At 41.0% G+C, this 11,881-nt stretch overlaps 2 protein-coding genes across 2 annotated transcripts; one reads left to right on the top strand and one right to left on the bottom strand.

The window, feature by feature from the left end:
- Nucleotides 1–661: 661 nt before the first annotated feature.
- Nucleotides 662–6,319, bottom strand: eif2s1b (eukaryotic translation initiation factor 2, subunit 1 alpha b). The gene is made up of 8 exons (XM_063496596.1): nucleotides 6,147–6,319; nucleotides 3,548–3,790; nucleotides 2,500–2,579; nucleotides 2,092–2,243; nucleotides 1,897–2,003; nucleotides 1,717–1,814; nucleotides 1,465–1,608; nucleotides 662–1,356 (listed from the first exon to the last, which is right to left on the bottom strand). Exons 2-8 carry the CDS (start codon nucleotides 3,786–3,788, stop codon nucleotides 1,231–1,233), a joined length of 948 nt encoding a protein of 315 aa, XP_063352666.1. The 5' UTR covers nucleotides 3,789–3,790; nucleotides 6,147–6,319; the 3' UTR covers nucleotides 662–1,230.
- A 50-nt stretch (nucleotides 6,320–6,369) lies between these two features.
- atp6v1d (ATPase H+ transporting V1 subunit D) lies at nucleotides 6,370–10,970 on the top strand. Its single transcript, XM_063495156.1, has 9 exons — nucleotides 6,370–6,603; nucleotides 8,432–8,549; nucleotides 8,837–8,916; nucleotides 9,005–9,072; nucleotides 9,155–9,199; nucleotides 9,298–9,401; nucleotides 9,791–9,857; nucleotides 9,970–10,048; nucleotides 10,276–10,970. Exons 1-9 carry the CDS (start codon nucleotides 6,563–6,565, stop codon nucleotides 10,418–10,420), a joined length of 747 nt encoding a protein of 248 aa, XP_063351226.1. The 5' UTR covers nucleotides 6,370–6,562; the 3' UTR covers nucleotides 10,421–10,970.
- Nucleotides 10,971–11,881: the final 911 nt, after the last annotated feature.

Genomic DNA, 11,881 nt, shown 5'->3' on the forward strand with positions numbered 1-11,881 from the left:
TTGTTCCCTGTTTCTTTGTGAGTAGACAAATAACCAGATTTTCAACACCTGGGCTAACACAGACAACCATTCACACTTATGGGCAATTTAGAGTTTCCAATTAACTTATCCCGACTGACTGTATGTCTTTAGACTGTGGGAGGAAGCCAGAGAACTCAAGCAAACTCTATACAGAAAGATCCCAGCCTGATGGTGGAGTTGAACTCAGGACCTTCTTGCTGTGAGGCAACAGTGCTAACCACTGTGCTGCCTGTATCAGAATTCAACTAACTCTTAATGAGCAGAATGAATAATAAACCATAGGGCCTTAAAGTTTCAAACTAAAATGCAAGAAACTTAAAGCAATGAGTTTGTAACAAGTCTCCTAATTTAGAAAAGAAAATTACCTCCAGTTCCCTCCACATAAGCAGTCTGAGGTCTAAGTTTTCTGAATATTAAATCAATGTTTAGGGTTTTTGGCATTCATACATTGATATACAGTCAAACCTATCTCCAGTTGGCTTCATTACAATCTCTCCATTTGAAAAAAACAAAACAAAAAAAAGGCGAGAGTAACCGACAAGATTTACCTTGAATTCATCCAATAATAATTGCTGCTTTTTGGGAGAATAAATGTTATTTCTTGTTGGTGGAACAATTTAATTAAACTGACAAAAAGGCATTGAGATCAAAACTTCCAGATCTTTATTGATACGATGGGAGCTAAACAAGAGCCAGTAAAAACCCTTTGACTGGAAGAGAATCAGCACATAAAGTCACCGCTGGCCGGTGTAGAGACAGACGAAGCATATGCGTTTCCCCTTCAGTCAGTCACATCCAGTGAGCAGCCGGAGATACAGCGGCATGGATACTGAAGACACCGGGCTCTTAAAGCAAGAGGTAAAATGAAAGGCCACAGCCTGAAAACAGCTTTTCTTGTTTTAGAGTTATTTAATCAAATGGGGGTACTTTAAAATAAAAACTATAAGTGATGTTTAACTTGTAATTTAACCATCCTTGTGTCCGTGTCTGGTTAAAAAGACCGCGTTTCAGTTACCTTCTTCTGAGACAAACCTCTCTTGAACAAACTGGGATGTTGCCAATAAAAATAGTAACACCAGTTAATGGTTGCAATGTGAAAGTTAACATCTGTTGGACTGGGTGACTGAGGCCAGGTATGTCCACGTTTCTTTCTCTTCTTTCCTCCTTTGATGCTTTTCTCCCCACCAGCTTTCCAAAGAGGACCGACTCTTAGTCCTCTGCTTTGGCCTCCATCTCCTCAGCGTCGTCGTCTCCATCCACCTCGGCGTTCTCGCGCTCTAACCTCTCCAGCTGCCGGGCGAGCTCCGTCTCATCCGTGTCCGTCACCACCTTAGGCTGCAGGACAAAGTTTACAGTTTAAGCATATTGATCCTTTGGCCAGATGAGCTAAAGACAAACATGATCATGAAAAAAAGAAGAAGAAAAAAAAATGAAATCATTCACCTCCATCTGGATATTAAACACGCCCCTCTTCTCTTCAATCTTCTCCTTGATAGCAGCCATGGCCTGGTTGAGGACAGAGAGGCCCTCTGTGCGCTCCAGGGTGGTCGTCGTCATCACATAGCGAGGGGGAGCGATCAGGTTGATCTGTAGAAGGTAAACGCCATGAGAGAAGGATCCAAGTAGAGCCTACAGCTAGAGACTCATTAAGGTAAATAAGAGTTTTTACTTCTTGATGGAAGAGAGAAGGATTACCTTGATGGGCATTGCCTCTGTGGAGCAGCCCAGCCCAGCCCTCAGAGCTTCTTTCACGGCGTCGATCCCCTCGTAACCATAGCACGCCACTTCAATGTCTGCACGAGGTAGAGGAGGTTATCTTCACATTTCTAATTTATTCCTAAGTCCAACTGAGAAACACTGTGAGTAAACAGTCACCTGCTCTGATTTTGACAGCCTGTGGAGTGAGTCGCCTGTTGATGTTATCAATCAACACATTCCTCTCCTCCTCTGTTAAATCCAGGCCATCCAGAATAGCAGGATCTCTGCAGAAAGCCATCAAAATGTAAATGTGTGCACACACTGAACAACCTGTGTTTCATTTTAATAAGAGGTGCTGAAATGAGAACTTACGATACAGCCTGTTTGAAGACATCATAAGCGCCGTATCCTGGCCGCTTGTATTTCTCATCGAAGACCCATGCGGTGCGCTGGTACAAGCTCTCTAGCTGCTCGTCCTTACTGTACTCCAACACCTCTGCCACGTGTCGCAGGATACTGTAAACCTGCAAACACTTTAAAAATCAGCTCAGCGCAAACAATATTGTAAAAACAAACAAGATAGACGTTTACAATTTCTTACAAATACACGTCTAACTTGTCTCACAATATTATAATGAACGCCTGAACCAAATGACCACAACAAGGCTCAAAGGCAAGTTCCATCTACTTTAACTTTACACAAGACAAGGAAGTCCTCTCCAGGCTGGGCAACTTGCACCAAAATGACCGAGACAGATAAAAAGCATTTGACCAACTTACAGTTTTAGATTTGGTGAATTTATCCTCACACTTGATGGCCTCCTCTGGCGAAACTCTTCTTTTTGATAAATCAATGTATCCTGAGAAGAAAACAGAAGGAATGCAAAACAAACGCTGTTTTAGTGCAGCAAGTAGTTTCTTACGATTAGGAATGATACGATTAACTAACAGGGAGGGATTCGATGGCCACTTGCTGGTCTAAGTTTCAAAATGTGCTCGTCTTTATTTCCTCATTACCAGCTTTGCATTTTCATCCTGTGTCTCTACTCGAGTGTCGGAACATGGATCACAGGTCAAATCTGCACAACTATCTATCTATATAAAGAAAATAGTCAGGTAATATGAGTCAGATGAGCTGCATATTTTGCGATTAGCAGAAAATGTCCAGTTCAGTAGCTCAGTTCAAAGTGGTCATGCTTAATTCATGTTAGTTTTGTTTTTCTTTTTTTTGAATGTATGAAATATGCCTATGTGTTATAAACTCAAAAATCATCATCTTCATTCATCTTATAATGAGCCTCAGTTCCTCAGTTCACCCACTCTCTCAAACAAGCTGTTTAAGGCAAACTTGCATCTGATTGGGCTGCCGCTGGAAAAGAGAAGTTTTGAACAGCAGGTGGGTGGAGCTGCAGTTCCCACAGAACTGTTGAACAGATAAAGATATCACCTCTTAGTGACATCATACAGAGCCGAAAGCACAAGAAGGGTCTGAAATGGTGCATTAAAAAGCAGCCTGAAGCCTGAGCTTTAGGAATTACTCATACATATGGTGACCTCATTACAGCAGGTCCCCTTTAATTACTCCAAATTAGATATTCTGTGTGTCATGTGAGACTGTCCTGATATTAACCTGGTGAATGTTATAACTTAATGTAAGTTATTGATCATTTACTAACCACAGCCCGTCACAGAATAACACCTCTAGCTTCAGTTCAAAAAAAGGAAATGTGGATCACACAAAAAGATCTCATTTCATATGGTTTTTATTCCACCACTGCACTGCAGATCCGACACACCACCAGTTTCAACTATATTAGTCTACACTCACCCTTCTCTTTGTCTACTCGGATGACGACCACGCACTCGTTGCGGCCTATGCGGATGAGCTTGTTGATGGAGCGGATACGTCGACGCGACAGCTCGCTCAAGAGGATCATGCCCTCAATGTTGTTGTACTCCAAAAGGCTGACGTAGGCGCCCATCTCAGCGATGGACCTCACGTTCACCATCACGACATCCTCCACCTCTGGGAACCGGTGCTGGTAAAATCGACAGCTGAGCCCCGGCATTGCTGTGAGGTCAGAAACAGTTAAGAAGACAGGGGGAGGTTAACGTCTGCAAGTCATGGCACAAATCTTCACTTTGCAGTTTTAAACACTGTGAAAAGTACTGCTCGGACTGTAACTTGGTGTTTCAGTACTAATAAATACAGTTTTTATTCTAGTTAATAAAAAATAGTCAATAACTCGTAACTAGCATCTCTGCTTCCACTGCTTCAGTTTTCACCAAAGGTTGTTTAAAAAGAAGTCCCACAACTAAACACAATCAAAGCGCAACATTAAATTAGCAGAGAACCATGTATAAATTATTTCATTCTGGTTTTCTTTGTCTTTTTTAATCTCAGTCATAGTAATTTGTGAATAATCTGTCACACCATCCCTCTGACAATCCTCCTTTTAGATGTAGTGAAAGAGACATGCAGAGCATGTGACAGAGCAGATGCTAGAGACAGAATGAGAGGATCTGGTGTGGTGACCCCTAAAGGGAGCAGTCACCTACAGCACCTATAACGTAACCTAAGTAAAGGACCCATGACCCATTCATGCTTGTGCATGGTCTATTACGTGTTAATTACTTAATGGTTGGGAATCAGTGTTTTATATGTGGGGTCAGCCACAAATTATAAAGCCAATGATTATTATTCTCTCACTAATAAAATACAAACTATGCTGTGAAAAAGTAGACAGAAATGCACAAGAGGACTCAAAAATACAGAACAATCATAATAGTTGTGGGCTGCGTCTAATTACATGTCAGGTTACGACATAAGCTTTCAACACAGAAGCACAAATCTCTTGTTACCAGGGCACATCACCATGTTAACTTCTAGATTAGCTTGTATGAAATCACTGCCTAATGACCAAACAAACTCTCCTTGAAACAGCGTCATCATTCCATTCAAGATCTCCTGGACATTTTTCTGTTACAAACACTCATACCGCTGACTGGTCTGCAGCAGCTGTGCTGCTATCGGCCTGTATTATGTGTATGACCACTTTATATTCTTCTAATATCATAGTTTTCTCCTCTTTAAAATCAACGTCCCTGCTGGCAGTAGGCTTATCCAGGTTTATGACTGATTGGTTCCCCAAATCTTTTGCTTTTAACATCCTGTTGTCCCTGTAACCTGAGGACATCAGCCTACCCCCTGGAGTGTTTGACCCTTAGATCCTATCACCTTTGTTTTCCCATTCTTTGATCTCATCACTCCTGATTGTTGTCTTTCAGACTCCAGACATTGTATCTTCTGCTTCTGTTTAACATTTACATATAAATCATCTTCTAGTGATAGTCGTCTCTCCCTTTCCTCTTGTGTAAACCACTACAAATGCCATGCCTCTTTGGTGGGTCAGAGTCGGCTCATCTTCCAGGACCCACTATCTGGGCTAGTATATGGCTAGTCCATTTCGTTGAGAGTTGATAAACTGTGTGTTAACATATTGAGATGATAACCACCTTGATGTGATATCATGGGTATGCAGGCCACAGACAGGCAATGGGACACAATGTCAGCAACCACAAGTACTCTGAGTTTGAATAACAATCTGTTGGGTGTAAAATGCTGCAGTCAGCCAATTAACATCAATCCCTTTCTACATCAGAGTATTTCAACTATACACTGCAGTGCCTGTTCATGAAGTAAACTCAGCTACCAGTAAAGACATTCCTTTATGGAAGAACACTGTAATGAAAAATATCACTTTTTCTATTTTACTCAGATTTTAAAATATTAGCTGTGGTCATTTTTAGAGGTTTTAACCTGTAAAAAGACTTAGGCCATACAGACGTTTTCTCTCTAATCCTTAGTCTACTATCAAGAAAGGTGTGGACAAAATAGTAGAGAGATACCTTCAATATTAAACGAAAAGTCCCAGGCCGTTTGAATGGAGCCACTTATCTGTGTTTCTATGTTTTCCCACTGAACAAAAATCAAAGCCCAGGTTTAGCTTATAAAAATATCCAGGACATAAAATAAAAGCAGGGAAATGAAACAAAACTTCTGCCATTTGTCTTTTTCCCCTGTTGCTGTGAATGGACTGATGTAACGCATCATCATCGCAGAAAAATCACTTAGTGTTTAAAAGAGAGAATCGGCGACAAGATATGGACACAAAAAGCTGCTTACCAAATATTTAGTACGTGTTACCAGCGACTGTATGACTTCCTAGTTATCACATTTAAAACCACGAGAAGAATGTTCATTCAAGCGCAGAAACGTTTTCTTTCAACATCAGTTAGCTTCCCAGCTAATAACCCGGTGCACAGCTCACATGCGGCACACGCAGGCTAAGCTGTTAGCCGGCTATCTGCCAGTTCCGATCGTTCCCCAGTCCCCGCCAAACGACATCTTCATAAAACAAACTCACCTGTGTCATAAGGTTACAGAACGACGCGCCTGAATGTTCCGTGCTGACTTTGTTTAAATGTCAGATTCGGTTTTCTTTCTGGTGTTTTGTTTTTTTAATGAGTAACTCAGGCCCGCTAGCTCACATACATGGGTGTGCTAATTTGTCGACCCGGAAAAGATCGTAGGGGCCTTCCACACGCGCGCATGTGCGGAACGAGTTTGGTTCTTTGGTCACATGACGCGGAGGGCCAGCTGATCATCGCCGACAAGATCACGACCGTCAACTCGATCTGCTCTTCTAATCCTACACGAAGAGCAAGATTTTAGCTGTTATATGTCTAGATTAATAATTCAGGATTCAAGCTAAAGTTGTAGTGTTGATTTAGGGAAGCGGGAGTGAACTGAAAATCGCAGTAATCGACAAAAAACGGAAAGATGTCTGGAAAAGACAGGATCGACATATTCCCCTCCAGAATGTAAGCAGCTTGTGCGATGGCTAGTTGCTAAAGCAATGTAGCTTCCTTAAATCTCATATACCACTGTTTTGTTGACATATTTGCTTTTATATATGAAAGTTGTGGATAATTTTCTGCATGCATTTGAAAAGCAGGGATCGCCGTTTTGTTTTGTGCCAAGGTTACCGTTTAAAAGAGGAAGAATCCTTCTGCTGTCATGTGACATTTCTAACATTATCCAAGTGTGAGCTGTCAGTCGGAGAGACTTCATTTTAATCTAATTTCACCTGCATCCAGTTATATTACATTTAGGACTACTGAAACTGTATAAAACAGAGGTTTGACCCTTTTATCAGGTCCTGGGTGCAAATATCAATGAGTTGTGTATGTAGAGGAGTGGTATAGATTGTTTTGTTCCTTACCTTGTTTTAAAAATAACGCTATTACACAAATTACAGCATGTAACACCTTCTGTCAGTAGACTCTTGGTTCAGATAAGATCTCCTCCTGAAAAAAAAATTCTGAAATTTCTGAAAAATTCTGAAATGGTGAAAAACAGAAGAAATCTCAGGAAAATTAATGGGATCTCACTTCCAGGATGGGAAGGGATTCAGCAGATGTTGTACAGCATAGAGCAACAAAGTAAATTTCTATTATAGACGATCAGGATGACATCGTTAACAATCTAACATGTAACAATCTGTGAGTAATGTGACACAAAAGTGGGCTTGAATGTTGATGGCTGTATATTTTCGGCTGCTCCCTTATTCACAAAGAGGGATCCACAGAAGATGGATCCCCATATTTAACTGGTCTTAATCCAGGGATCTCTAACCTTTACACTATGGAGCCATGTTAAATTCCAACACAGGCCTAAGGTAGCATATGAGTCACCTGCTCAAGTCTGGAAAGAGCTGGGGAAAGATTCTGATTTGGAAAATTTTATTCAGACTTTATTTAAATTTAAAGTTATCAGTCATGATAATTTAAATGAAAAGTCAATGAACAGTCAATGACAAGTGAGTTACAACTACTTAGCCATTTAGCAGATAAAATTCAACTTGTCAGCAGCTCATTGTAAGGTCTCCCACCAGAACTACAACACATGGACTTATATATTAGCTAGATGAAAGAGAAGAACAGATACTACTACTTATTCATTTTTTAAGGTAAGCTAGCAAATGGCTGGATGAATTAGAACCCAGGCCTCCACACTATAGCCCTATAATATACAGGTTTGCCTGGTAAAACCAGTGAACCACACTGGTGCTCCAGAACAAACTACTACTCTTGACAATTAGCATTTAGTAGCCTGGTAGAAGAGGGAACAGAGGAGTTTCAGTAGTGTTTTTTTTCTCTTCATGGGCGCATGATAACCCTGACCTGAGGGCATTGAAATAAACTCACTAGAGAGAATGTGGCCACCTTGATTAATAAGACCCTTTTCTTTCTGAACTACACATTTCTTTGGACTTGGTACTCTTGGACTTTAATAATGCTATTAAGGCTGTTCCTGTCCTTCAGAGATGACCCATTGAACCAGTATATGACATAAAATGATGAAATGGGGAAAATAAGAAGTGAATCCATAAAAAAAAGAGCTTTAACAAGCATAGAGGTCGAGAGAGAAAAGAGGAAAATCTGCCGGTTAAAAAAAAAAAAGAAAACTGGGGTGAGGGTATCAACTACCAGAGAAGAGAGACAGAGACCTTGGGATGGCCTAAGGTCTGAGTGAAAACATGACAAGGAGATGAAATGAATGAAACTTGGCTGTGTCATTTTACCCCTAATTTAACCATCTGATTCAAATAGAGTGTTAAAAATATGTGGGTTTTCTCTGGATTTGCAGGGCTCAGACCATCATGAAGGCTCGGTTGAAGGGAGCACAGACTGGCCGCAACCTGCTCAAGAAGAAGTCCGATGCCCTCTCCATGCGCTTCCGTCAGATCCTTCGCAAAATTATTGAAGTCAGTTTAAAATGAGCCTTCATTTTTGGTCCTAATGCGGTCTGAAAGAACAGATGATGCAAAAAATACTTTATTCATACATCATGCTCTTTGGTTGGAGGCTGTAGCTCATGATAATGCTCAATTAATCTGATACTAAGAGGTGTTTCTATAGTAATTAATTGGGTACCTTCATTGTTATAAACTAACAAATTACAGCCAGTCTGAATCAAAACCTCATGAAATAAAATCTTCCTGAAGGCTTTCAGCTACGTGTTTCCCAGAGGTGTGTTTATTTATACTTTTAGACTAAAACCAAGATGGGAGAGGTGATGAGGGAGGCTGCCTTCTCTTTGGCTGAAGCTAAATTTGCTGCAGGAGACTTCAGGTAAGAATGAGAATAACGTGTCAGCGACGTGATGTTGTGTTCTGGTGCAGATACACAAACAACTTCCATCTGTTGTTTTTGCCTACAGCACAACTGTAATCCAGAATGTTAACAAAGCCCAGGTGAAGGTCAGAGCCAAGAAAGATAATGTGGCAGGTTAGCATCAAAAATATTTTCTAATTTTTAATCATTTTTTGTTTTGTTTTGTTTAAAATATCTGCTGCTTTTCCTCTTTTAGGTGTCACCCTTCCAGTATTCGAACACTACCAAGAAGGCGGAGACAGTAAGTCCAGTCACATGTCTGAGTTTGGTGTAACTGTACATCGGGTTTGAAGGGAATCGCAGAGAGCACTCACCCCACGATGTGTTTGTGTCTGTCAGGTTATGAGCTCACCGGTTTGGCGAGAGGAGGAGAGCAGCTCTCGAGGTTGAAGAGGAACTATGCCAGAGCTGTGGAGCTGCTTGTGGAGTTGGCCTCCTTACAGGTAGGAGGCGCTGTTACATATTAAAAGCATGCTTTATAGTTAGGGTGATTCCCCCCCCCCAATGGTATTATCATTGAAAAAAGCACAATGTAACGTCACTCATTGAAACTAAAATTGTATTGATGATCTCAAATGTAACTGTGCACAATGTGAGTGTATAATCAAAGGCTCACATCCTAAATGACCAAAACAACTCATGAAAACAAAGGGGTAGCGTCTCCCGCTATAGTTTGTGTATTCCTGCTGTGTGGCATATCACTACAACATTTCCACAAAGGCTACATTCGTTACACTGAGTCTGTGTGGATTACAGATGCAGATAAAATGTAATCTATACTCTAGAAAAGCTGAAGTTTAAGTGGAAAAAATTGCTCAATTTTGGTTTGCAGACATCTTTTGTCACTCTGGATGAAGCCATAAAGATCACCAACCGCCGTGTGAACGCCATCGAGCACGGTAAACACACTTAACATTCAACTGCAACCTTTTATTAATACATTGATTTATTTATTTTTTTAAATAAAAAACGGGTTGGTGCAGCTAAAATAATTTTGAATCCGCTTTGCAGTGATTATTCCCAGGATTGATCGCACCCTCACCTACATCATCACAGAGCTGGATGAGAGGGAGCGAGAGGAGTTTTACAGGTGATGATGTTTTCTGTCTGCCTCGTGAAGGTTTTAGTGCATAAACCTAAAAAACAATTATCAGGAGGCATCTTTTGCATGTTTATTAGATATTCTTGTTCCAACTGGCTGTCCACAGCTCCGAATTCATTCTGTCACTACCCCAGCAACTTAAGTCCAAAACCAGACTGCCCAATCCTCAATTTTTGGTTATAACACAGAATGTTCTCTGCTCTCTGCTTTGCCAGACTGAAGAAGATCCAAGAGAAGAAGAAGCAGCTAAGGGAAAGGACGGAGTTGGAAATAGCCGCCCGTTTAGCTGCTCTGGGACCCATCGCTGAGCCCGCCAACATGCTGACAGAGGAGGCGGATGAAGATCTGCTGTTTGAGTGAGGAACATTACAGGCCACCGACTTCACTAATCCTTTTATTTATTCTGTGCCTCTCTGGCCACGTCTGCGTGTCTTTACGTCAGCGATGAAAGTTGTTTCTTTTCTTTTTTTTGTGTCCACGTCGTGATGATTTGTTCTGAGTGTTTCCAGATGTGTACAGGGATCAAAGTGCTGTTCGGTATAATACACAAGTGAGACCAAAGCAGTCTCTAACAAATTAAGCAAATATTACAATGAATATGTTTACACATGGTGTGCAAGTGATAAAGAAGCGTCCCGTGTGACTGATCACCTTGTAGATATTCAAGTTTTATCATATATAGAGGCATTGCATGCTGTACAGCTTAAAGTGGTTGTGGATTTCAGAGGGTGCGAGTGTGCGCCGTGGAGACCCGTCCTGCTGCTCACTTCATATCGTGCGGTTCCTGTTACCTCACTGGAGGCTGTTTACCATTTCACCAGAAGCCCCAATGTGACCCTGTTGTAAAATGTGATGTGCAAGTCAAAACAGCCCAACACTTCATCCAAATAAAGATGTTCTAAATATTCAACCACTGATTGAATTTCTTTTTTTTCCCCCCACTGAAGGGAAAACATTTTAAGTTCCATATGTGAAGACTGCTAAGAGACGGCTTCAAAACCTTTAATCAAGTGCAAATTATACTGTGTTTAAGCAACTCATAAGGAATGGCGGAAATTTGGGACCAGAATGCTAAATGTATTTAAAATGCATTTTAAAAAATTAAACATTATCTTTTTTCAAAGGAGATCCATTTCAGAGGTGTTCTCACTATTGGATACACCCCATTTAAGTGAGAGGAGAAACTGAATAAGGAACTTAGGTTAGTTACCCAGTGGCTCTGGCAAGAGTGGCACCACAGTAGAATTAGACACATTAACACTCTGTGTTGAAAATTGTTTTTTACTGCAATCTAAACTAATGAAAAGAAAAACAAAAATCTAGCATGCTGATAAGTCTTTTGCCAGTTTGGTCAAATTTTTTTTTTGTAAACGTGCCTGATGGCTTTGATGGACATGGTTATTGCTTCCTGTTCTTAGCTGCAGCCGGTTATATAGTCTACTGCTGTCACCCAGCTGCTTCAAGGTTCAATATATTGTGCATTCGGAGATGCTCTTCTGCATACCTTGGCCCTGACAAGTAGCTATTGGTTTAGACCAGTGGTCCCCAACCCCAGGGCCACAGACCAGTAACCGGTATCAGGCCGCGAGAGTTGAGGCTCGGGTGTGAAATTTATGGTTTTCAGGGTTTTTATCGTTAACTCGGTTTCCCTGGGTCTTTTCCCATGTGTTAGGACTAAATCTTCTTTTTCTGGTACTGGTTTTATTTTGTTGTATTTATCCACCACACCTTAAAGGCCAGTCCGTGAAAATATTGTCAGACATAAACCGGTCTATGGCACAAAAAGGTTGAGGATCGCTGGTTTAGACCATTCATTCAAAC

The sequence above is a fragment of the Pelmatolapia mariae genome, linkage group LG15 (genome assembly GCF_036321145.2).
Source record: "Pelmatolapia mariae isolate MD_Pm_ZW linkage group LG15, Pm_UMD_F_2, whole genome shotgun sequence".
In the NCBI taxonomy this organism is placed as follows: domain Eukaryota; kingdom Metazoa; phylum Chordata; class Actinopteri; order Cichliformes; family Cichlidae; genus Pelmatolapia; species Pelmatolapia mariae.